The 25,701-nt window shown below is 46.4% G+C and overlaps 1 protein-coding gene across 1 annotated transcript in view; it reads left to right on the top strand.

Annotated features, from left to right (window-relative positions):
- LOC126209954 (serine/threonine-protein kinase MARK2-like) overlaps positions 1-25,701 on the top strand; it is a 549,374-nt gene that overhangs the window by 466,817 nt on the left and 56,856 nt on the right. The window contains exon 10 of the mRNA XM_049939069.1: positions 15,705-15,927. Coding sequence (XP_049795026.1) covers positions 15,705-15,927 — 223 coding nt within the window. The remainder of the gene's footprint in view (positions 1-15,704; positions 15,928-25,701) is intronic.

The raw sequence follows: 25,701 nt of genomic DNA, 5'->3' as shown, positions 1-25,701 counted from the left end.
GAAATAGGAAAAAGTCTCACGGCGCTAGGTCCGGCGAATACGGAGCGTGGGGAACGACAGACCGCCTCTGAGATGCCAAATAGTGAGTCACTCGTAAGGCCGTGTGTGCTGGAGCGTTGTCGTGATGCAGAAACCAGTCACCTGCTCGCCAAAGTTCCGGGTGTTTCCTCCTCACATCCTCTCGCAGACGCCTTAAAACATCCAAGTAAAAGTGCTGGTTAACAGTCCGGCCAGGGGGTACGAATTCCCGATGCACAATTCCACGAACATCAAGAAAGACAATGGTCATCGCCTTCACATTCGACCTCACTCGCCTCGCTTTTTCTGGTCTGGGAGAGTTGGGAGTCCTCCACTGGCTTGACGCTTGCTTGGTTTCTGGGTCATACCGGTAACACCAACTCTCATACCCTGTAATGACTTTGTTCAAGAAGTCTGGATCACGTGCAATCTCTGTTTTCAAGTCCTGACACACATTCATGCGGATGGTTTTTTGCTCCTGTGTGAGAAGGCGCGAAACAAATTCAGCAGCAACACGTCTCATGTGCAAATCCTCACTCAAAATCCGCTGGCACGAGCTCCAACTGATTCCTGTCTCTGCTGAAATTTAGTCGATCGTCTGGCGACGATCCTCGTTGATCTTTTGGCGGACCTTTTCAATGTTCTCCTCATTTCGCGATGTTGAAGGGCGTCCAGAACGAGCTTGGTCTTCAACACACATCTCACCACGTTTAAAGCGCCCAAACCACTCGAAAACCTGTGTGCGGCTCATAGCGTCGTCCTGGAAAGCTTCCTGAAGCATTTGATGTGTCTCCGTTGCAGTTTTTTTAAGCAGGAAACAAAATTTCACACACACTCTTTGTTCTTTTAAAGTTGCCATGACGACTTCGCAGAGGTAACCCGCCAACAGTCAGAGAAACACAATACCACACTCGCACGTTCAGCTCTACACTGTCGCCGTCTGCACAGCTGTTTCATGATGGTCTCTAGCGTGAGAACCCTGCACTACGTCTACTAGTGGCAGCGCCCTCGGAGTCCGGTTTCTTTTGGGTTCCCCCTCGTATAGGCAATCATTCATTACGCCGTTCTGATAATGAAGACACTCCGTCACCTTTCATCCAGCAAGCGTTAGTAATTATTTACAAGGCGTACGTGACAGTGTCAGTCTCTTTTATGTATTACCTAATTGTGTTTGTAGACAACGGCAAAGTATGTGGATGGGTGCTTGTAAGGTGCGAAATTATTGCCACTTTACAACTGGTGGGTTCGAACAACACGTCAGGTGTTACGGAGATGCTTCGGGAACTCAAATTGGAATCCCTGGAGGGAAGGCGATGTTCTTTTCGATTGAGAAAATTTAAAGAACCGGCATTTGAAACTGATTGCCGAACGATTGTACTGGCGCAACATACATTGCACGTAAAGGCTGCGAAGATAAGACACAAGTAATTAGGGCTCATACTGAGGCATATACCAGTAGATAGTCGTGTTTTTCCCTCGCTCTATTTGCGAGTGGCAGCGGGTACCGGGTAACCTGCGCCGCTCATGGTTTGCGGATTATCTATGCAGATGAAACTTCCTCGCAGATTAAAACTGTGTGCCGGACAGAGACTCGAACTCGGGACCTTTGCCTTTCGCGGGCAAGTGCTCTACCAACTGAGCTACCCCGTCCTCACAGCTTTACTTCTGGCAGTGCCTCGTCTCCTACCTTCCAAACTGCAAGGTTCGCAGGAGAGCTTCTGTAAAGTTTGGAAGGTAGGAGACGAGGTACTGGCAGAAGTAAAGTTGTGAGGACGGGGCGTGAGTCGTGTTTGGGTAGCTTTGTTGGTAGAGCACTTTCCAGCGAAAGGCAAAGGTCCCGAGTTCGAGTCTCGGTCGGGCACACAGTTTTAATCTGCCAGGAAGTTTGATATCAGCGCACACTCCGCTGCAGAGTGAAACTCTCATTCTGGTATCTATGCAGATGTTGATGTTTGAAATTATGCTTAAAGTTTGTAGGTAATCCTTAAGTGCTCTCATTATGAAACACACGATAAACATAGTCTGAATAATTTGCGCTTCGTTTGTAGCGAAAGCGAGGGTTTCACGCATCTAAAGGCTTATGACGTCATATCTCCTGTGCTGTGTGTCGTACACTGATATAATTCTGCAGGTATACCACATACATCTAGCTACTGTCTGAAAAGTGTGTTCCGAATAAAGCTTGAAGTAAAGTATTAATAAATTATAAAGTCGTGCATGATGTTTTACTGCGCGGCATTGTAACGAAAAGCTAGTTTTTCACGCATCCAAATGTTTATGTCGTTATACCTCTTCTACTGTGAGGCGTATAATGATGTACTTTTGCGAGTACATTCGGTGGTAAATGTCTATATTGTCTGCAAACTGGGTTGCGAATATAGTCAGTAGCAAAGAACTAATAAATTAAAATGTCATGTCTTGTGCTTGAACAGCGAAAATGTAGCAAGCGATGAACTTTTTCCCGTCATCTTTTTGTGCGGGACGTCAGCGAAAGTTTCGTAAGGTTTTGAAATTCTCTGTTAAGTTGGTTGGAAGTAACTAAATGCTGTCATTCTCAAAAATGGATGAATATAGTCTGGGTATTTGCGCGTGAGTTACGCTTCCTCGAGATAAACACACAGTTACCTAACTGTACCACTTGTCTCACTGTGTTGAAACTTTAACGTAACGTTATACCCCTTAATGAATAGGACAGCAATTTAAATTTTTAAAATTCGGCCTGTTATTAGACGAAATATTGAAAACCAGATTTTTGTTGCCCCTGGAAGTCTTTAGATCAGGGCCGGCCAAACGCTACACAGCGTGCAGACGTGCGGAAGTGCTGCCCGTGTGCGACAGCGACATCTGTTATTAGACATGTGTCCTAAATGAACGGCGGCGGCTCCACCTTCCTGTTTATGTGGTACACGCAAGAGCCTGTTTGTGAAAGATTTTTCTCGGTGATGAAAATGAATAAATCAAGGTTTCGATCAAACATAAGTGATGAAAATCTTCGCAACTGCTTGCGTTTGTCAATGAGCCGTGTTTTTGCGCCAGATTTCAGCTATATCATTTATCATGACCAGTGATAAACGTATTTGGATTTATTCCTTTCATAATTAAAAATTATTGTTTACTAACTGTGCATTATTGCCTCATTCTGCTCCATGTTACATTATTATCAGGAAAATTGGTCATTAAACCGATTGTTCCAATGTATACTTACATTTAGGGGTTTTTATTAATGTGTGAAGGGCTGCGCTCAGCTGAAGTCGATAACACATAACATTCATCTAATTGACAAACTGCCTATTGGCTTCTGTCTCGGGTTCTTCGGCCGACGTTCATCTAATGATTTTTCTGACGTTTCGCCAGCACGCTTTACTCGTGCTGGCGAAACGTCAGAAAAATCATTAGATGAACGTCGGCCGAAGAACCCGAGACAGAAGCCAATAGGCAGTTTGTCAACAAGTGGCCACGAAAGCCTCAACAATTTTGTATTCATCTAATTGTCGGTTATTATGCAGATTTCAGACGGAGCTGATGAAAGATGTAGGAATAATGGTATTGAAATAACAGGCGATCATCGAGAGGTCTGCGGTTATCATTCTGTTCAGAGGTCAGTGAGACAGAAATTATGTGGGTGTAACTGAGGGCACCGAGAATTAGCTATAGGAAACCTTGCATTAAAAAACTTCCTGGCAGATTAAAACTGTGTGCCCGACCGAGACTCGAACTCGGGACCTTTGCCTTTCGCGGGCAGGTGCTCTACCATCTGAGCTACCGAAGCTCGACTCACGCCCGGTACTCACAGCTTTACTTCTGCCAGTATCTCGCAAAGGAAAAGGTCCCGAGTTCGAGTCTCGGTCGGGCACACAGTTTTAATCTGCCAGGAAGTTTCATATCAGCGCACACTCCGCTGCAGAGTGAAAATCTCATTCTGGAACCTTGCATTAGTTTAATTTTATTTGAAATCATGAACAAGGTTCGTTAGAAGTCGCCAAGTGCTCTCTTTCTTAAATACTACATCAAAACATTACGCGTATTTACGTACCGTCAGTGAAGCTGCCTTAATAAAAACCCACGGTTGTTAACTGTATTGCTTGTCTTACTGGGTTAAACTGTTCAGATAAAAGTAGACGTCTCAATGAGCAGACTGTGACAGTAATGTTTAATACGCGAAATACCTTCCCATGGTTGGCTTGCAAGCTGTGGAAAGAGCACTAGAATTCGCCGGTACAGGGTATCCCAGCAAGTGGATAAAGCGACATCTGTGCGTAGAAACATGCACTACACGAACGCTGACGGCTGCGGCGTGCACGCTGTGACGCGGAAGTTGCACATGTGCAGGAGCACCGCACGCGTGCACAATTTCTGGCCGGCCCTGCTTTAGATAGACAATTTGCAACTCGTTCTGGGATAGCGATTTAGTATTATAGAGGATTTAGATAATAAGGATGCCTGATTGTATCGTTTAGCTTTTCATATTCACTAACTCCTCTCTGTCTTCTGTCGACCTGTACCAATTACAGGCCTATCGAATCGTGACACCCTAATGCAGACCTAGCGCTGTTATTGCAACACCACACAGCACCTGTTCGGCTCCAGTTATCGTTTGCGAGAGTGCGCCTTCTCAGTTTGAGGAGACTCTGTTGCGCAGAGGATCCCGCGAAGGCGGCGGGCGTTTGACGCTTGGCGGCAGGGGCCACGGAATCGGATGCAGCTGTTGACCCCAATCTGGACCGTCAGCGAGTCGAGCGCCTGATTGGCCCCGTTCGGCGCCGTCTGACCAGTGACCAGCTGAACGATCGGGTGAAAGCCTCCTCTACAATGACCGACGGCTCAAGATTCCAAAGACCACTCTCGCCAAGCTGGTTGCTCTCCCTGGTGGGAAACATAAGGGAAAATCCCCATCGCACCCCTCTCATAGAGGGTGGCAACTATTCAGGGTGTTACGAAAAGGTACGGCCAAACTTTCAGGAAACATTCCTCACACACAAATAAAGAAAAGATGTTATGTGGACATGTGTCCGGAAACGCTTGCTTTCCATGTTAGAGCTCATTTTAGTTTCGTAAGTATGTACTGCACTGCCTCGATTCACCGCCAGTTGGCGCAATTGAAGGAAGGTAGTGTTGACTTCGGTGCTTGTGTTGACATGCGACTCATTGCTCTACAGTACTAGCATCGAGCACATCAGTACGTAGCATCAACAGGTTAGTGTTCATCACGGACTTGGTTTTCCAGTCAGTGCAATGTTTACAAATGCGGAGTTGTCAGATGCCCATTTGATGTATGGATTGGCACGGGGCAATAGCCGTGGCGCGGTACGTTTGTATCGAGACAGATATCCAGAAGGAAGGTGTCCCAACAGGAAGACGTTCGAAGCAATTGATCGGCGTCTTAGGGAGCACGGAACATTCCAGCCTATGACTCGCGACAGGGGAAGACCTAGAACGACGAGGACACCTGCAATGGACGAGGCAATTCTTTGTGCAGTTGACGATAACCCTAATGTCAGCGTCAGAGAAGTTGCTGCTGTACAAGGTAACGTTGACCACGTCACTGCATGGAGAGTGCTACGGGAGAACCAGTTGTTTCCGTACCATGTACAGCGTGTGCAGGCACTATCAGGAGCTGATTGGCCTCCACGGGTACACTTCTGCGAATGGTTCATCCAACAATGTGTCAATCCTCATTTCAGTGCAAATGTTCTCTTTACGGATGAGGCTTCATTCCAACGTGATCAAATTATAAATTTTCACAATCAACATTCGTGGGCTGACGAGAATCCGCACGCAATTGTGCAATCACGTCATCAACACAGATGTTCTGTGAACGTTTGGGCAGGCATTGTAGGTGATGTCTTGATTGCGCCCCATGTTCTTCCACCTACGCTCAATGGAGCACGTTATCATGATTTCATACGGGATACTCTACCTGTGCTGCTAGAACATGTGCCTTTACAAGTACGACACAACATGTGGTTCATGCACGATGGAGCTCCTGCACATTTCAGTCGAAGTGTTCGTACGCTTCTCAACAACAGATTCGGTGGCCGATGGATTGGTAGAGGCGGACCAATTCCATGGCCTCCACGCTCTTCTGACCTCTTGACTTTCATTTATGGGGCCATTTGAAAGCTCTTGTCTACTCAACCCCCGTACCAAATGTAGAGGCTCTTCGTGGTCGTATTGTGGACGGCTGTGATACAATACGCCATTCTCCAGGGCTGCATCAGCGCATCAGGGATTCCATGCGATGGAGGGTGGACGCATGTATCCTCGGTAACGGAGGACATTTTGAACATTTCCTGTAACAAAGTGTTTGAAGTCACGCTGGCACGTTCTGTTGCTGTGTGTTTCCATTCCATGATTAATGTGATTTGAAGAGAAGTAATAAAATGAGCTCTAACATGGAAAGTAAGCGTTTCCGGGCACATGTCCACATAACATCTTTCTTTCTTTGTGTGTGAGTAATGTTTCCTGAAAGCTTGGCCGTACCTTTTTGTAACACCCTGTTTATTCACAACCGATACAAAAGTGTTCCATGTTAGCACACGTTACTGTCCTTCAAAGTAATCACCAGGGTTTTGTAGAACCCGCTGCCAGCGATGTGGAAGGCGTAGTATACCTTTAGTAGAGCCTGTTCTGTTGATGGTGCAAATGGAGCGGTCTGAAGTTACGGTGATTCTCGTGTACGACTCTGATGGCGTTATACTAACCCATTACGTTCCTCCACGGCAGACCGTCAGTGCACAGTATTACTGTTCGTTTTTGGAGCGTCACCTGCCGCCAGCTTTGCGAAGGAAGCGGCGACACTTTCTGCGCAATCCACCCATCATTTTGCACGACAATGCGCGGCCGCATACAGCGGAAGCTGTGGCTGCTCTGTTCGGTCGATGGGACTGGGAAGTACAGGGCTATTACAAATGATTGAAGCGATTTCATAAATTCACTGTAGCTCCATTTATTGACATATGGTCACGACGCACTACAGATACGTAGAAAAAATGATAAAGTTTTGTTCGGCTGAAGCCGCACTTGAGGTTTCTGCCGCCAGAGCGCTCGAGAGCGCAGTGAGACAAAATGGCGACAGGAGCCGAGAAAGCGTATGTCGTGCTTGAAATGCACTCACATCAGTCAGTCTTAACAGTGCAACGACACATCAGGACGAAGTTCAACAAAGATCCACCAACTGCTAACTCCATTCGGCGATGGTATGCGCAGTTTAAAGCTTCTGGGTGCCTCTGTAAGGGGAAATCAGCGGGTCGGCCTGCAGTGAGCCGGAAACGGTTGAACGCGTGCGGGCAAGTTTCACGCGTAGCCCGCGAAGTCGACGAATAAAGCAAGCAGGAAGCTAAACGTACCACAGCCGACGGTTTGGAAAATCTTACGGAAAAGGCTAAAGCAGAAGCCTTACCGTTTACGATTGCCACAAGCCCTGACACCCGATGACAAAGTCAAACGCTTTGAATTTTCGGTGCGGTTGCAACAGCTCATGGAAGAGGATGCGTTCAGTGCGAAACTTGTTTTCAGTGATGAAGCAACATTTTTTCTTAATGGTGAAGTGAACAGACACAATGTGCGAATCTGGGCGGTAGAGAATCCTCACGCATTCATGCAGCAAATTCGCAATTCACCAAAAGTTAAAGTGTTTTGTGCAATCTCACAGTTTAAAGTTTACGGCCCCTTTTTCTTCTGTGAAAAAAACGTTACAGGACACGTGTATCTGGACATGCTGGAAAATTGGCTCATGCCACAACTGGAGACCGACAGCGCCGACTTCATCTTTCAACAGGATGGTGCTCCACCGCACTTCCATCATGATGTTCGGCATTTCTTAAACAGGAGATTGGAAAACCGATGGATCGGTCGTGGTGGAGATCATGATCAGCAATTCATGTCATGGCCTCCACGCTCTCCCGACTTAACCCCATGCGATTTCTTTCTGTGGGGTTATGTGAAAGATTGTGTTTAAACCTCCTCTACTAAGAAACGTGCCAGAACTGCGAGCTCGCATCAACAATGCTTTCGAACTCATTGATGGGGACATGCTGCGCCGAGTGTGGGAGGAACTTGATTATCGGCTTGATGTCTGCCGAATCACTAAAGGGGCACATATCGAACATTTGTGAATGCCTAAAAAAACTTTTTGAGTTTTTGTATGTGTGTGCAAAGCATTGTGAAAATATCTCAAATAATAAAGTTATTGTAGAGCTGTGAAATCGCTTCAATCATTTGTAATAACCCTGTACTGTACAATGCACCATACTCCCCGGACTTAAGTCCTTGTGACTTTGATTTGATTCCGAAAATGGAGGAGCCACTTAGTGGCATTCGCTTCAGAACTGTTCCAGAGATTCGACAGGCAGTAGACCGCTCCATTCGTACTATCAACAGACCATGCTCTGCTAACGGAATAGTACACCTTCCACATAGCTGCCAACAGGTTATACACAACGCTGGTGACTGCTTTGAAGGACAGTAACAGGTGCAAACATGTAACTCTTTTGTATCGGTTGTGAATAAATAGTTGCCACTCCTTAAGTTCCAATGCTCCTATTTAGTGGTAAGACTGCCCAGTGGATAGCCCTTCAAAAATTAACACAAATCAAGCATGAAACCGGGAAGGTGTTGTACTGAACTGTGAAAAAAGAAGAAATAGAAACCGTGAACGGTCCAAGCTGAAGATGTGCAACATCGAGAGAATATGAATAGCCATCGCGTAATGATTGTGTGGTCACGGTCTTGGACTGTGAAGTGGGAGAACAGTGTTCAAATCTCCCTCGTGTCCTACTTTTTTTTCCACAAAATTATGAACCGTCTGGCCGGGTACTTCGCTGTATTCAGATTTGTACCTGTGTCATGGTGTAACCCCGTTTGCAACAGCGAGGTGTAACGAAGGGATCTCCAGGTGTACGAACTCCTATTTGTTCTACCAATGTAAGGACTATTGCGTTCCGGTTTGAAAGTTTTGACTCTTGAATTCCTTTGTAGTTCACACCCGTTTATGTGTTGTTTTCATTCTTGTGACCTGCACACGTGGCATTTCGCATGGCATTTCGCATGCATTCACTATTCATCACATTTGCTTGAGACAGTAATAGTGTTACCACAAGACTCATGTTCCATAAACACTACCAAAGCTACAGAACGGGAGCAGACACGTCAATGACCGAACTGATTTTTTTTGTGTGTCATCAATCTCTTGACTGGTTTGATGCGGCCAGCCACGAATTCATATCCTGCGCTAACCGCTTTATCTCAGAGTAGCGCTTGGAACATACGCGCTTCATTATTCACTGGATGTATTCCAATCTCTGTCTTCTTCTACAGTTTTTACCCAGTACAGTTCCGTGCAGTACCATGGAAGTCATTCTCTGACGCCTTAAGAGATGCTCTGTCATCCTGTCCTGTCTTCTTGTTAGTATTTTCCACATATTCCTTTCCTCTCCGATTGTGCACAAGTGGTTCAAATGGCTCTGAGCACGATGGGACATAACTTCTGAGGTCATCAGTCCCCTAGAACTTAGAACTAATTAAACCTAACTAGCCTAAGGACATCACACACATCCGTGGCCGAGGCAGGATTCGAACCTGCGACCGTAGCGGTCGCGCGGTTCCAGACTGTAGCGCCTACATCCGCTCGGACACTGCGGCAGGCGATTGTGCACAGAACCTCCCCATTCTTTACTTTATCAGTCCACCTAATATCCAACATTCGTCTGTACCACCACGTAATTTTCAACAATGGTCTGTAGCACCACATAATTTTGTGAAAAATAATAGGGATACGAGGAAGATTTGAACATGGATTTGCCATTTCATAGTCCAACGCAGTGATCACACAACCACGACGCATTGGTTACTCATACGTCTACATACATACTCCGCGTGGCGGAGGGTATACCTCGTACCACTAGCATCTTCTCTCCCTGTTCCACTCCCAGACAGAACGAGGGAAAAATGACTGCCTATATGCCTCTTTACAAGCCATAATCTCTCTCATCTTTGTGGTCTTTTCGCGAAATACAAGTTGGCGGCAGTAAAATTGTACAGCAGTCAGCCTCAAGTGCTGTTCTCTAAATTTCCTCAGTAGCGATTCACGAAAAGAGCGGCTCCTTTCCTCTAGAGACTCCCACCCGAGTTCCTGAAGCATTTCCGTAACACTCGCGTGATGATCAAACCTACCAGTAACAAATCTAGCAGCCCGCCTCTGAATTGCTTGTGTGTCCTCCCGATCCCAAACGCTCGAGCAGTACTCAAGAATAGGTCGTACACATATTCGCGCCATGTTGCACATCTCGAGCTTGGACCGTTTATTGTTTCTATTTTTCTTATTTTTCCACAGTTCAGTACACCTTCTCCCGGTTTTCATCCTTGATCTGCGTTCAGTTTTTCACGGGCTGTCCACTGGTCCATTCTACGACTAAATCTGAGGGGGAGAGATGGGACGCTTCCCTTGCCAGCAGGCTGGTGTCTCCTATATGTAGCCGTGGGAAAGATGGTTGCCATGCCTAGATTGGCTGGAAGAATCATAAGAAATGGAAAATCACCCACAAAGGTCTCGCGAAAGTATTCTCGTTGCACCAATTCTTGAGTCATGATCGCTAGTGTGGGACCCCTTATTCACTGGTTTGGTGCTGTCCACCACGAAGTTTTTGGCCGTGTCGAGCCAGAGTTATGCAACATTTTTTGAAAGACTAAGCCGTCACTTAACTGTGTATTACTCTATTTGCCTTCTGTACATCCAGATTTCGGCTTTTATGCCATTATGACGTACAGTGATAAACGTTCTTAGGCCATTAACACGTCGTATCTGTTAAGGCAGTCCAAAACAGATAAACATGTGGTGTTTATCTGTTCATTTCTCGTGCCAACCGCTTCCTGTCGGCATGTACACCGTAAGCAGTGGTAGTCTGCTAAAAAACAGCAAAACTGTTTGTTTTGCAAACAACTCATCTTACTTGCATAAAAAATTCTCGGTTTACTTGCCGCGTCAAGTTTGAGATTTTATCCAAATTTGACGCGGCAAGTAAACCGAGAACTTTTTATGCAAGGACTCCGTCGCGAAAGACTTCGTAGTCAACTCATCTTACTTCTCGTCATAGTTTCCTTTAAGGAATATGCATTTGGTCCAGCGAACCTCCGGCTTTTCAGTCCAACGGAAAAATAAGTTCTGTCAAACTGAAAAATACTCGTTGACAGCAACTGTTACTTCTTCATTTACCGAAAATTTCTTCCCAGAAAACCATAGTTTCAAGTTAGGGAACAAGAATAAGTCACTGGGAGCTACGTCTGGTGAATAGGGCGGATGAGGAATCATTTCCAAGTCCAGTTCACGCCGTTTCGCCATTGTTATCGCTATGTATGGGATAGTCCATGATCCCGGTGAAAGAGCACTTTTTTGCGTTGGCCTTTTTCCAGCCAACGCACGTCTCAAATGATCCAGCGATGTAGCATAATAGGGTTTAGTTACTGCACTGCCTTTTTCCAAGGACTGTATCAGAATTGCTCCTTGGGAATCCCATAAAACACTGACCATCACGTTACCAGCTGGAAAAATGATCTTTGTCTTCTGCGGCACACTTTCACCGGTTGTCCGTTGTTTTGACTACGGGTTGGACTCTTGTGAGTAATGATGGCTCCATGTTTCATCAAAAGTCACAAGTCGACGCAAAAGCATTGTGGGTTGAGATTAAACATCGCCATACATGTTAAAATATTGTGCCGGATGCACTTTTGATCGACTACGAGCAATCGTGAGAGAGCAGAAAGGGACGCTCCAAAAAAATGGCTCTGAGCACTATGGGACTTAACATCTATGGTCATCAGTCCCCAGTTTTCCGTGCAGGATATTATGTACTCGCTCAGTTGAAATTCCTACAGTCTCAACAATCTCATGAATTTTTATTCGGCGGTCTTACATTACCACGGATGTTGTCAGTGGTTTCCTTTGTGGTGACCTCAACTAGACCGCCAGCTCGCAGTTCGTCTTCGGTGTTTGCCCGACTACGTTTAAATTCATTAATCGAACAGAAATTGGTTTTCAAATACGTCCACTTGTATTTTTATTTCGTACTGTAACAACCTCCTCCTGTACGTATGTTGTGTTTTTATAAAATCCTATTTTTTTGAACATTGCATTTATCTGTTGTAGTGATTTATAGGGTATAAGACTTTTGAAGCAGGCCCATTTATAGGGGTTGAAACGTAGGTCAAGAGCTTTTGACTACCACCTTCTGCAACTGGTGGCTGTTTTTATTCCATATACACTACGTGATCGAAAGTATCCGGGCACCCCCAAAAACATACTTTTTCATGTTGAATGCATTGTACTGCCACCTACTGGCAGGTACTCCATACCACCGACCTCAGTAATCATTAGACATCGTGAGAGAGCAGAATGGGACGCTCCAAAAAAAATGGCTCTGAGCACTATGGGACTTAACATCTATGGTCATCAGTCCCCTAGAACTTAGAACTACTTAAACCTAACTAACCTAAGGACATCACACAACACCCAGTCATCACGAGGCAGAGAAAATCCCTGACCCCGCCGGGAATCGAACCCGGGCGCGGGAAGCGATGGGACGCTCCGCGGAACTCACAGACTTCGAACGTGGTCAGGTGATAGGGTGTGACTAGCGTCATACGTCTGTACGCGAGATTTCCACACTCCTAAACATACCTAGGTGAACTGTTTCGGATGTGATAGTGATGTGGAAACGTGAAGGGAGACGTACAGCACAAAAGTGTACAGGCCGACTTCGTCTGTTGACTGATGAGGGGCCAGCCGGAGTGGACGTGCGGTTCTAGGCGCTACAGTCTGGAACCGAGCGACCGCTACGGTCGCAGGTTCGAATCCTGCGTCGGGCATGGATGTGTGTGATGTCCTTAGGTTAGTTAGGTTTAATTAGTTCTGAGTTCTAGGCGACTGATGACCTCAGAAGTTAAGTCGCATAGTGCTCAGAGCCGTTTTTGAACAGAAGAAGGTCGTAATGTGTAATAGGCAGACATCTATCCAGACCATCACACAGGAATTCCATACTACACCAGGATCCATTGTAAGTAGTATGAAAGTTAGCGGGTGGGGGGGGGGGGGGGAGAGGTGAGAAAACTTTGATTTCATGGTCGAGTGGCTGCTCATACGTCACACATCTTGCCGGTAAATGCCAAACAACTCCTCGCTTGATGCAAAGTGCGTAAACATTGGACGACTGAACAGTAGAAACACGTTTGTGGAGTGACGAATCGCGGCACGCAATGTGGCGATCCGATGGCAGTGTGTGAGTATGGCGGATGCCCGGTGAGCGTCATCCGCCAGCGTGTGTAGTGCCAACAGTAAAATTCGGAGGCGGTGGTGTTATGGTGTGATCGTGGTTTTCATGGCGGGGGCTTGCACCCATTGTTTAGCGTGGCACTATCACAGCATAGGCCTTCATTGATATTTTAAGCACCTTCTTGCTTCCCACCGTTGAAGAGCAATTCGGGGATGGCGATTGCATCTTTCAACACGATCGAGCACGTGCTCATAACGCACGGCCTGTGGCGGAGTGGTTACACGACAATAACATCCCTGTAATGGACTGGTCTGAATCCTATAGAACACCTTTGGGATTTTGGAACGCCGACTTCGTACCAGGATTCACCGACTGACATCGAAACCTCTTAGTGCAGTACTCCGTGAAGAATGGGCTGTCATTCCCCAAGAAACCTTCCAGCATTTGACAGAACGTATGCCTGCGAGAGTGGAAGCTGTCATCGAGGCTAAAGGTGGGCCAACACGATATTGAATTTCAGCGTTACGTGTGGAGGGCGCGACGAACTTGTAACTCATTTTCAGCCAGGAATCTGGATACTTTTGATCTCATAGTGTATTATCTTTTCTTTTGTTTGTTGTATTTTTCTTCCTTCCCGTCTTTCTATATTTACGCCGGCCGCGGTGGTCTAGCGGTTCTGGCGCTGCAGTCCGGAACCGCGGGACTGCTACGGTCGCAGGTTCGAATCCTGCCTCGGGCATGGGTGTGTGTGATGTCCTTAGGTTAGTTAGGTTTAAGTAGTTCTAAGTTCTAGGGGACTTATGACCTAAGATGTTGAGTCCCATAGTGCTCAGCCATTTGAACCATTTTTTTTCTACACTCCTGGAAATTGAAATAAGAACACCGTGAATTCATTGTCCCAGGAAGGGGAAACTTTATTGACACAGTCCTGGGGTCAGATACATCACATGATCACACTGACAGAACCACAGGCACATAGACAAAGGCAACAGAGCATGCACAATGTCGGCACTAGTACAGTGTATATCCACCTTTCGCAGCAATGCAGGCTGCTATTCTCCCATGGAGACGATCGTAGAGATGCTGGATGTAGTCCTGTGGAACGGCTTGCCATGCCATTTCCACCTGGCGCCTCAGTTGGACCAGCGTTCGTGCTGGACGTGCAGACCGCGTGAGACGACGCTTCATCCAGTCCCAAACGTGCTCAATGGGGGACAGATCCGGAGATCTTGCTGGCCAGGGTAGTTGACTTACACCTTCTAGAGCACGTTGGGTGGCACGGGATACATGCGGACGTGCATTGTCCTGTTGGAACAGCAAGTTCCCTTGCCGGTCTAGGAATGGTAGAACGATGGGTTCGATGACGGTTTGGATGTACCGTGCACTATTCAGTGTCCCCTCGACGATCACCAGTGGTGTACGGCCAGTGTAGGAGATCGCTCCCCACACCATGATGCCGGGTGTTGGCCCTGTGTGCCTCGGTCGTATGCAGTCCTGATTGTGGCGCTCACCTGCACGGCGCCAAACACGCATACGACCATCATTGGCACCAAGGCAGATGCGACTCTCATCGCTGAAGACGACACGTCTCCATTCGTCCCTCCATTCACGCCTGTCGCGACACCACTGGAGGCGGGCTGCACGACGTTGGGGCGTGAGCGGAAGACGGCCTAACGGTGTGCGGGACCGTAGCCCAGCTTCATGGAGACGGTTGCGAATGGTCCTCGCCGATACCCCAGGAGCAACAGTGTCCGTAATTTGCTGGGAAGTGGCGGTGCGGTCCCCTACGGCACTGCGTAGGATCCTACGGTCTTGGCGTGCATCCGTGCGTCGCTGCGGTCCGGTCCCAGGTCGACGGGCACGTGCACCTTCCGCCGACCACTGGCGACAACATCGATGTACTGTGGAGACCTCACGCCCCACGTGTTGAGCAATTCGGCGGTACGTCCACCCGGCCTCCCGCATGCCCACTATACGCCCTCGCTCAAAGTCCGTCAACTGCACATACGGTTCACGTCCACGCTGTCGCGGCATGCTACCAGTGTTAAAGACTGCGATGGAGCTCCGTATGCCACGGCAAACTGGCTGACACTGACGGCGGCGGTGCACAAATGCTGCGCAGCTAGCGCCATTCGACGGCCAACACCGCGGTTCCTGGTGTGTCCGCTGTGCCGTGCGTGTGATCATTGCTTGTACAGCCCTCTCGCAGTGTCCGGAGCAAGTATGGTGGGTCTGACACACCGGTGTCAATGTGTTCTTTTTTCCATTTCCAGGAGTGTATATTTACGAACTTGCATCAGTATTCCCGTAATTTACGTTTCCTTTCCTGCCTTTGCTTCCTTTCCTTGTCCTCTCTTTGTTTCCGTTTCTTTTTTTTCTCTTCCTTCCTTCCTTTCTTTCTTTCTGGATGTGACCCGTTGGCAGGCGCCTCCCGACGCGGCACCTGTCGAGCGTGTCGGCGGACGAGGGGGTGGAGGTGGAGGCGGAGGGCGGCTACGGCAGCGCGTCGTCCTCCAGCTGCAACAAGAGCCTGAGCCAGCACCTCAGCTGCGACTCGGGCTGCTCCGCCGTCTTCGAGGGCTCCGGGCTCGACCTCGCCTCCAGCCTGCCCTCCTGCAGCTACAGCCGCGACGGCTCCGCGCTCGAGGTGAGTGCCGGCGCGAGCCCAAGCACAGTAGAACAGTGGGTCGCTGGGGCTGGCGGGCGGTGGTGTACAGCCGCGCCTTAAGCTGTCGGCACACGGGCCGTGCATCTGAGCGTTGAGCGTGCCGAGTTTCTGACGTCACAGCATGGAATAGCACGCTCGGGAGTCTTTCCGAACGTGCAGAGGAATATCTGGCATGTCAGATATTCTGAGCGTGCGTCTGAGCGTTGACCAATGACATGGCACAACGCCACCTACGTCACAAGCACGCCGTCTCCCTTCAGAACAGAGTTGTGATGCGCCATATTGGCATTCATTTCAAGTCTATACGTATATATGCCGTTCCGAGCACCAGCAAATTGAGTATCACTGCAAAACCCTTTGTTAACTGTGTGATTCGTTCCAATAAAATAATGAGAAAGATCATATTCGTGGCAAAAGAATTATTGTAACTTTCGTATAATGAGAGTAGGCTATTTGAAGGCAGCGACACACTGAAGATCCACCCAAAACGCATTGTTCTTGGTACAATTTGTTATAATTAAATTTCAGTTAGTAACATATCTACGATTAATGTTTTTAGCAAGCGTGAAGACACTATGATTAGTGGCATGTTGTCAGACGTTGGTTTAGCGTAATGAAGAGCGTCAGTGCCCTGTAATGAGTTCTTTTTGTTGGGGCGGTGGTTCGCGTCCTGACACAACCAATTTTTTTTTTCTTAACATTTGCGTTTTTATTAGGTTCCGATACTTTATTATTAGTTTAATACAAGTGTAGACTATAATATTTGATATTATGTAAATACAAGTTCACCTTTTTTTGGGGGGTGACTTTGTTCGATTGGCTTAATCTAAAGGGCAGCTTGCGCTACTTGTTTAAAGATATTTTACTCCTTCTTCTTTTACGCTTCGTAATTCACATGTTGCAAAGATTCTGCTACTGGGTAGGAACAGTGATCAAGTAAGACTGACCTTGGAGTTTTACTAAAATGTGGGAATCATGAAATAATGTTTATCTTATGCGGAGAAGTATTCCAAATTTGTAACGCACTGTTTGTAACGGAACTTTTATAAGCCTGTGTCCTTACTGATTGGACATGGTACTTTCCTTTTCGTGGACGATGGAAAAAAATGTGCGTTTTAATAGAGCTAACGTGGGAATTATGCGCACCCGTTGAGTAAACAGTGTGATTTACGAACTAGAAACATGCCTCAACTGTCGCTGGAGTGCGTTGCGATCGCGTATACCACGTTGGGGCCCACGTACCGTGTGCACAAGTCGCATCGTTCCTGAGCGGTCAGCAGCACGTTGAACTTCGCACGCTCAACGTTAACGTTCGACAGCACGGTCCGTGTGCCGACGGCTTTACGCATCCCAGTGTTCGCCTTGCAGCGTTGGTGGCGTGTGTCCCTTAACCCTAGAAACGGAGCACCAACCAAGGGCAAATTTTGCCCGTGTTACAATAAGTTGTAAATCTTGTAATTTGTTGTAATACGTATTTATTTTGTGTAATTCTGTTTCCATTGAGATATTAGTTTAACAGGAAATAGTGACAACATAATTTAAAGTTTAATTTTTTTTACGCTCATAGGGTGAATATAAAAACCAAGAACGGTCAAATCTTGGTCAATGAATGTTTGTATAAACAAGATAAGAATGTTTGTAATTGATACAAAGGCTGTCTAAAGTTTCTATGCACTATTTGCTCTATTAACTGAATAATACAGCTTTGTCATTGAGAGAGAGTTTCGAAAACAGAAATGAAAACACTTGCTAAAATACATGTTATTGTACATTGAAAACTCTCGGAATACACTTTTCACTTGGAGAGAATATTTTCACTTACAGACGACATTTACCTCCTGCACACAAAATGGTTGATTCTGAATGAGTCTTACACAGATGGCGTTCACAGCTTTCACATGTTAACTTGGTTTTTGTGATGTTGTCTCTCGCTCTCTAGTTACCTGCATTCTTCAAGCATAAGTAGCACCTTGCTTTCCTAGTTGGTTCTTCATTTGCATCAATTTTGTTTACCTCTAGTTTCTTTCCTAGGATGTCTCATATCGCGCAAATAATACACTCCTGGAAATTGAAATAAGAATACCGTGAATTCATTGTCCCAAGAAGGGGGAACTTTATTGACACATTCCTGGGGTCAGATACATCACATGATCACACTGACAGAACCACAGGCACATAGACACAGGCAACAGAGCATGCACAATGTCGGCACTAGTACAGTGTATATCCACCTTTCGCAGCAATGCAGGCTGCTATTCTCCCATGGAGACGATCGTAGAGATGCTGGATGTAGTCCTGTGGAACGGCTTGCCATGCCATTTCCACCTGGCGCCTCAGTTGGACCAGCGTTCGTGCTGGACGTGCAGACCGCGTGAGACGACGCTTCATCCAGTCCCAAACATGCTCAATGGGGGACAGATCCGGAGATCTTGCTGGCCAGGGTAGTTGACTTACACCTTCTAGAGCACGTTGGGTGGCACGGGATACATGCGGACGTGCATTGCCCTGTTGGAACAGCAAGTTCCCTTGCCGGTCTAGGAATGGTAGAACGATGGGTTCGATGACGGTTTGGATGTACCGTGCACTATTCAGTGTCCCCTCGACGATCACCAGTGGTGTACGGCCAGTGTAGGAGATCGCTCCCCACACCATGATGCCGGGTGTTGGCCCCGTGTGCCTCGGTCGTATGCAGTCCTGATTGTGGCGCTCACCTGCACGGCGCCAAACACGCATATGACCATCATTGGCACCAAGGCAGAAGCGACTCTCATCGCTGAAGACGACACGTTTCCATTCGTCCCTCCATTCACGCCTGTCGCGACACCACTGGAGGCGGGCTGCACGATGTTGGGGCGTGAGCGGAAGACGGCCTAACGGTGTGCGGGACCGTAGCCCAGCTTCATGGAGACGGTTGCGAATGGTCCTCGCCGATACCCCAGGAGCAACAGTGTCCCTAATTTGCTGGGAAGTGGCGGTGCGGTCCCCTACGGCACTGCCTAGGATCCTACGGTCTTGGCGTGCATCCGTGCGTCGCTGCGGTCCGGTCCCAGGTCGACGGGCACGTGCACCTTCCGCCGACCACTGGCGACAACATCGATGTACTGTGGAGACCTCACGCCCCACGTGTTGAGCAATTCGGCGGTACGTCCACCCGGCCTCCCGCATGCCCACTATACGCCCTCGCTCAAAGTCCGTCAACTGCACATACGGTTCACGTCCACGCTGTCGCGGCATGCTACCAGTGTTAAAGCCTGCGATGGAGCTCCGTATGCCACGGCAAACTGGCTGACACTGACGGCGGCGGTGCACAAATGCCGCGCAGCTAGCGCCATTCGACGGCCAACACCGCGGTTCCTGGTGTGTCCGCTGTGCCGTGCGTTGTGATCATTGCTTGTACAGCCCTCTCGCAGTGTCCGGAGCAAGTATGGTGGGTCTGACACACCGGTGTCAATGTGTTCTTTTTTCCATTTCCAGGAGTGTAGGCAACTGGAGTCCTTTCAAATCCATGGCTCGCTCTTCTACGTATGGTTTCAAAAGTTAGTGGCCTAATTCATGGAGATACATTTTTCTGGCGTTTGGTTTCCCTTCATTCCACTTAGGCGCATTCATCTTGAACAGTGTGTATGAGTTAACTGCAGCTATATCAAGTAGGCTGTAGAACATTGACAGTGGCCATCTTCTCGTACCCCTTTTTGTAGAATATGTCCTAACCATTTGATCTACGGCATCCACTCCCCCCTTAGTGGAATTATAGTACAGGTTTATGTGTGCTTTCTGTTTTGGTGTATGAACTTCTACTCCTGCATTACGGTGTTGTGTAGACAACAACAGATTTTTCTTTGGTTTTTCCTTTGTGATGTAAGAGACAATTTTTACTGGTGGCTTCTTAGAAGATGGGTCTGTGAATGCGAATTTGGAGGAATACAGCTCTCTGCCTGCTATCGTCTTAAGTTCCTGAGGTACATGTTTTCTGTTTGATTTGAGTGTCCCAACCAATTTAAGTTTGTAGCCTTGATAGAGAATGTCCGCCAACTCCACAGAAGTGTAGAAGCGGTCAGTTGTGACATTGTAGCCTATATTCTTTATTGGCTCCACCAGTCTCTTCACAATCTCAAGAGGACCTCGTTCACAGGCAGGTCTTCTGTCTTTTCCAGCATACACTTCCAGTTTTATTATGTATCGTTCAGTTGCACTACAAAGCATTCTGACTAATATTCCATATTTTCCAGGTTTGTCTTTGAAGAAAACTTTGAAAGGACAACGACCTCTGAAAAGACACAACATTTCATCAATTGTAGTGTCAGGTCCACTTCTGAAGTACCGTGGGAATATTCCATTCAATACTTCAAATACTTCACGCGGCGTCGCAAATTTGTCGCGTACACATTTTTCTGTCCTGCTGCTTTAACATCAAAGCGAAGAATTTTCAATAGCTGATATGCTCTTTTCTTACTCATACCTCCTCTATAAATAGCTCTTCCCTATAAATTTGACCATTTATCAGATAAAGAAATATTGGTGTCCTGGTAAACTCCCATTAGAATTAAAATTCCCAGCAATGAATATATTTCAGAATCGCTATCGGGAGATACTTTTTCTCTTTCAGCTTCTTCATTTGTATGGTCACGTATTTTCGTACTAATTCAGGAGTGAATTTTTTTTAAAATGATTCACATATGCTTGTTACTTTCGCAGCACTGGTTATTCCTTGACGTTCACGGACCATGTTACCAAAATCCATTTTACTATGTCTCGGAGCTTCTGCAAGATACATTCTGCGAGAACGTGTATCATATCTATTTGGAGCGTTATCTGCATGGTTTGTTTCTTCTTCATTGTCCTCTGCTTCTTGAATGGAATCCTTTTCTACTTCTGTATGATCTGACTCAAAATCACTTAAATCTGATAATTCGTCGTCGAGTAACAGTTCTGCAAGAACTTCTGCGTCGTTCAAGCCTCTATAACTCATCTTAGAAAATCTGCTTTACAATAAAGGCGTCCCTCTACCGTGACAAACTGCTAATAGTAATAATGGCAAGTCTAAAATCAACAATGAAAGTGAAACTCAACAATTAGACGCTCAACAAACCACTGTAAAACTCATGTTCGAGGTTGACAACAGAATAAAAGAAAGAAAATTTTGCCCGTGCTTGGTGGTTGTAGGGAAGATAATAAGAATTATGGTCGCATGGAGTACCAACCCCGGGCAAAATGTGCCCTTGGGCGTAAAATTCCTGTTTTGTACTTGCAGTTATAAAAATGTAACCATAGAAACCTACAGCATAGTGTATTGTAAGGTAACAGACAAATAGAAAAAGACCCAAAGACATAGGATATTTGCCATGACATTTTTAAAAAATAAAAATGTACGGGCAATTTTTGCCCGTGCTTGGTGTTTCTAGGGACAAGGGGGGAAACCACATTAGGAGGCTGTTTGACAGTGATTTTTTGAGATTTTTTTTTTGGGTGGGATCAATTAATTAAAAATTTAATAAAATTTAATGTCATTTCATTCATATTCCGAACAGTTTTTGTGAATTTTTTTGAATAGTTTCAGGCAAAAATAACAAAGTTACGCTGTGATGTCCGCTGAAGGTTATGAGTATAGTTCTCCAATTGCGTGCAGAGTAGCCGTTCCGATTTTTATCTGAAATCAAAAAGGTTTTTCTTACATTAATAACTTATTTTCTAAGAATATGAACCTCAATGCAGGTGAAACTAATGACAATTAAAATTTTTGTAGGCGTTGGAACAATTTACTTCGCTTTTCACGATTTTTTTCTCTAATTATGCAAAGAAAAATAACCTTAAAATCACGATATCATCTCACAAGTTGGTTCATATAACTCGTAACTTTATAAAGAATCGTACTATCAATTTTCATAATGATCGGTTCTATACTTTCTGACTGCACGCAGTTTAAAAAAGTCTTTGAAACATTCCTCGCAGGCCTTGTTTTGCAGTGGCAGCAGTGCCTTCCGACCTTCCTGCCGGCTCACGCGCTGGTTATCCATTTGTTCGGCATAATTGAAGCTGTGCGTGCCTACTACAATTCCTGCCTCGTTCATGACCATCAGAAGGGATGAATCTCCTTCATTGAATAAGCCCGCTGCTAAATACGATGCCAAATCAACGACTTTTAGTGTGGAGAGCAAGTGTTTAGGAGCTGATCGCCAAATAGTGGAATTACAACTTTCATTCGCATTTTGTGTGGGGCCACCTAAACATCTCTCCAGTAATTCATCCCTTGATAAATTTTCATATATCGGAAGAATTTCCTTCTGTACGTCGGGGTGCAATGGAGAAGGGTGCGGTTCATGTTCCATTCCAAGGGCTGTTCGTTTCTGCCACTCGCACCAGCTGTCCTCTCCCTCTGGGCAATACTTGTGTCGAGGATTTTCATCCGTGGAAAACATATGATAGTATGCCGCCATAATTGCTTTTTCCAGTCTTTACCCGATGTGCACTCGCATCTACGCTCATAAAATGTAAACGAATGCGAATTTCACTTTGAAGTTTTGACAGCGTGTTCTTGGATATTTAAGCTAACGATTTACGCAATAAAAAACTCGGATTTTTTTGAACCTCCTAAAGTGGTTTACCCCCTTAACCAACATCGCTATATGTTAACTGGCGCAGGCCGGCCGCGGTGGTCTCGCGGTTCTAGGCGCGCAGTCCGGAACCGTGCGACTGCTACGGTCGCAGGTTCGAATCCTGCCTCGGGCATGGATGTGTGTGATGTCCTTAGGTTAGTTAGGTTTAAGTAGTTCTAAGTTCTAGGGGACTAATGACCACAGCAGTTGAGTCCCATAGTGCTCAGAGCCATTTGAACCATTTGTTAACTGGCCGCAAGCGAGCGGAAGAGCAGGAGCTCTGACATATGGGTCTTTACTGCGCGACTTAAGGCTAAACGAGACGAGACAATCGGATATTTTCGGAGGGTGGGCGCTACGTTCGTATTAATTCGCCTCATAGGGTTATTTCTCCCAGTTACCTTTTCTATTACACTGTAGCAGTTTCTTCTCTGTAAGGTCCAAGTTTAGTCGAGCTGCAGTCTGCTACTTGGCAATGACACAACATGCGAAAGGTGCTTTCGTCCTTAAGTTTTGCACACCATTGATTTGATTATACATAAGTCTGGTAAACCACTAAAGATTTCCAATAATTCTGAAATGCACGTGCGTTCTGCAGATTTTTGAATCCAATTTCACAATTCGGTTCACACAAGACGACAAATTGTGCATTTATTACTTTGGCATACGGGACTGATCTGACGATATTGCACAGAACAAAATGTTGCCCGATATTATTACGTGTAGGAGCCGCTCTAACGCAAGGTGAGCAATTCCAGAATCTGAGTGTCTCTCACCGCAGTTTCCAGTGGGAGCATCAGCGACGCTGGATACTACACCTTTGAGTGCATTTATCTTGTTCCGTGCTTGCTGTGATTGACCTCGTGCAGAGTGTGGTATCCAAAAGTTCTCGAAATATAACTGCAACAGTTATGTCTTACCTATATCTTATATTGCAGCATCACTTTCGAGTTAACCCCTTCGGGAGTAATCACTCAGATCCTTTACGTTTATGCCAGTTTCAAAACTAAGTCCTGGATATATATATATATATATATATATATATATATATATATATATATATATATATATATATATATATATAATTTTTTTTTTTAAATCACACACACACTCCACGAGTCCACTGTATCAGGTCTTTACCACTCCAACTATTGTTCATTCTAGGGAATATGAAGACGTCGCCTGGAGCTAAGTGTGGTGAGTACCTTTGCTCCTCATGTTCTGCCTGAAACGTCTTAGAAAATCGCAATGAAACTCTAATAACTGGTTGGCCTGGACAGAACACTTTGTGAACAATCGCACCAGGGGTAGTGAGCTCTTTTTGGCCGAGGTGAAAGAGTAGTCTTTCATTCCAGAATGAGATTTTCACTTTGCAGCGGAGTGTGCGCTGATATGAAACTTCCTGGCAGTCTTTCATTGTTGGTCCCTTTCTGAAAACATGCCCATAAATATAACTTTCATCTCCAGTGAAGCAGCACGCACTTCATGGCAATACTTCTCATACTTCCTGCTACAATAAGTTCATATGTATCGTAACTTATTCCCTAGGTGTTGCAGAGGTCCTGGATAATTTGTCAGTGATCTTGCAGATTCAGATCCCTCACGTTCCGAACGTTTTCAACTGTGATGCTAGTTGACAGCCCACTGGAACTTTCCGTCATCCGTCCATTAACTACCGAGCGAGGTCGCGCAGTGGTTAGCACACTGCGCTCGCTTTCGGGAGGAGGACAGTTCAAATGCATGTCCTTGCCTTCAGCAAGGTCCGAGCAGGCACACGGGGAGAGGGGTTTATTAGTGATTGGGAGCTCCAACGTTAGGCGGGTGATGCAGCCCCGTAGGGAAATAGCGGAAAGGTCGGGGAAGAAGGCTAGTGTTCACTCCGTCTCATCCGAGATGTGGAGGAGGCCCTGCCGGCGGCGATAGAGAGCACTGGGTGCGCCCTACTGCAAATTGTTGGTCTTGTCGGCACCAATGACTCCTGGCGTCTGGGTTCAGAGGTCATCCTCAGTTCATACAGGAGGTTGGCGGAGTTGGTGAAGGCGGAAAGCCTCGCTCGCAGGGTGAAATTTGAGCTATTTGTAGTATCGTTCCTAGAACCGATTGCGGTCCTCTGGTTTGGCTCCGAGTGGAAGGCTTAAACCAGAGGCTCAGGCGATTCTGCTGAGATCCGGGGTGCAAATTTCTCGACCTCCGCTATCGGGTGGAGAAATGTAGGGTCCCCCCTGAATAGGTCAGGCGTGCACTACACGCAGGAAGCGGCTACAAGGGTAGCGGAGTACGTGTCGAGTGCACATGTGGGTTTTTTAGGTTAGAGAATTCCCTCCCTAGGCCCTACAAGACGCCTCCTGAGACGCGACAAGGTAGTAGTATGCAAAACGCAACATGGAATAACAATATTAATGTGGCAATAGTAAACTGCAGGATCATCTATAGAAAGGCCCCAGAACTGCTCTCATTAATAAACGGTCACAATGCCTACATAGTACTAGGAACAGAAAGCTGGCTGAAACCAGATGTAAACAGTAATGAAACTCTAAACTCAGATTGGAATGTATACCACAGAGACAGGCTGGACAGTGAAAGGGGTGTCGTGTTTATAGCGATAAAAAGTGCAATAGTATCGAAGGAAATTGACGGAGATCCGAAATGTGAAATAATTTGGGTGAAGGTCACGGTTAAAGCAGGCTCAAACATGGTAATTGGATGTCTCTATAGGCCCCCTGGCTCAGCAGCTGTTGTGGCAGAGCAACTGAAGGAAAATTTGGAAAATATTTCGAGTGGATTTCCCGACGCGAACCGGAACCGTGGCAAGGCGCCCCTGACCGCGCGGCTCTACACATGTGGCGTGCAATTTCGTGGGTTTCGCGCTCCACGAACCCTAAGTCCCTGAGTGCGATATTATTGCAGCCATCATGCACTTCACGTGCTCAATCGACGATGCGCCATGTCACTGGGTCACAATTGTTCACAGCTGAAGAACATTTTGGACAATTCGAGCGAATGATTTGGTCGTCCTGATCGCCTAACATGAATCCCATGGAACATGTGTGGGATATAATCGAGAAATCAGTTTTTGCACAAAATCCTGTCCCAGCAGCACTTTCGCAATTATGGACGGCCATAGAGGCGGGGGACTTCCGTATCGAGTTCTTGTACTAGA

This window comes from Schistocerca nitens, chromosome 10 (genome assembly GCF_023898315.1).
Source record: "Schistocerca nitens isolate TAMUIC-IGC-003100 chromosome 10, iqSchNite1.1, whole genome shotgun sequence".
Classification (NCBI taxonomy): domain Eukaryota; kingdom Metazoa; phylum Arthropoda; class Insecta; order Orthoptera; family Acrididae; genus Schistocerca; species Schistocerca nitens.
Note: the sequence above shows the minus strand (reverse complement) of the source record. Positions and strands in the feature narration are given on the sequence as shown.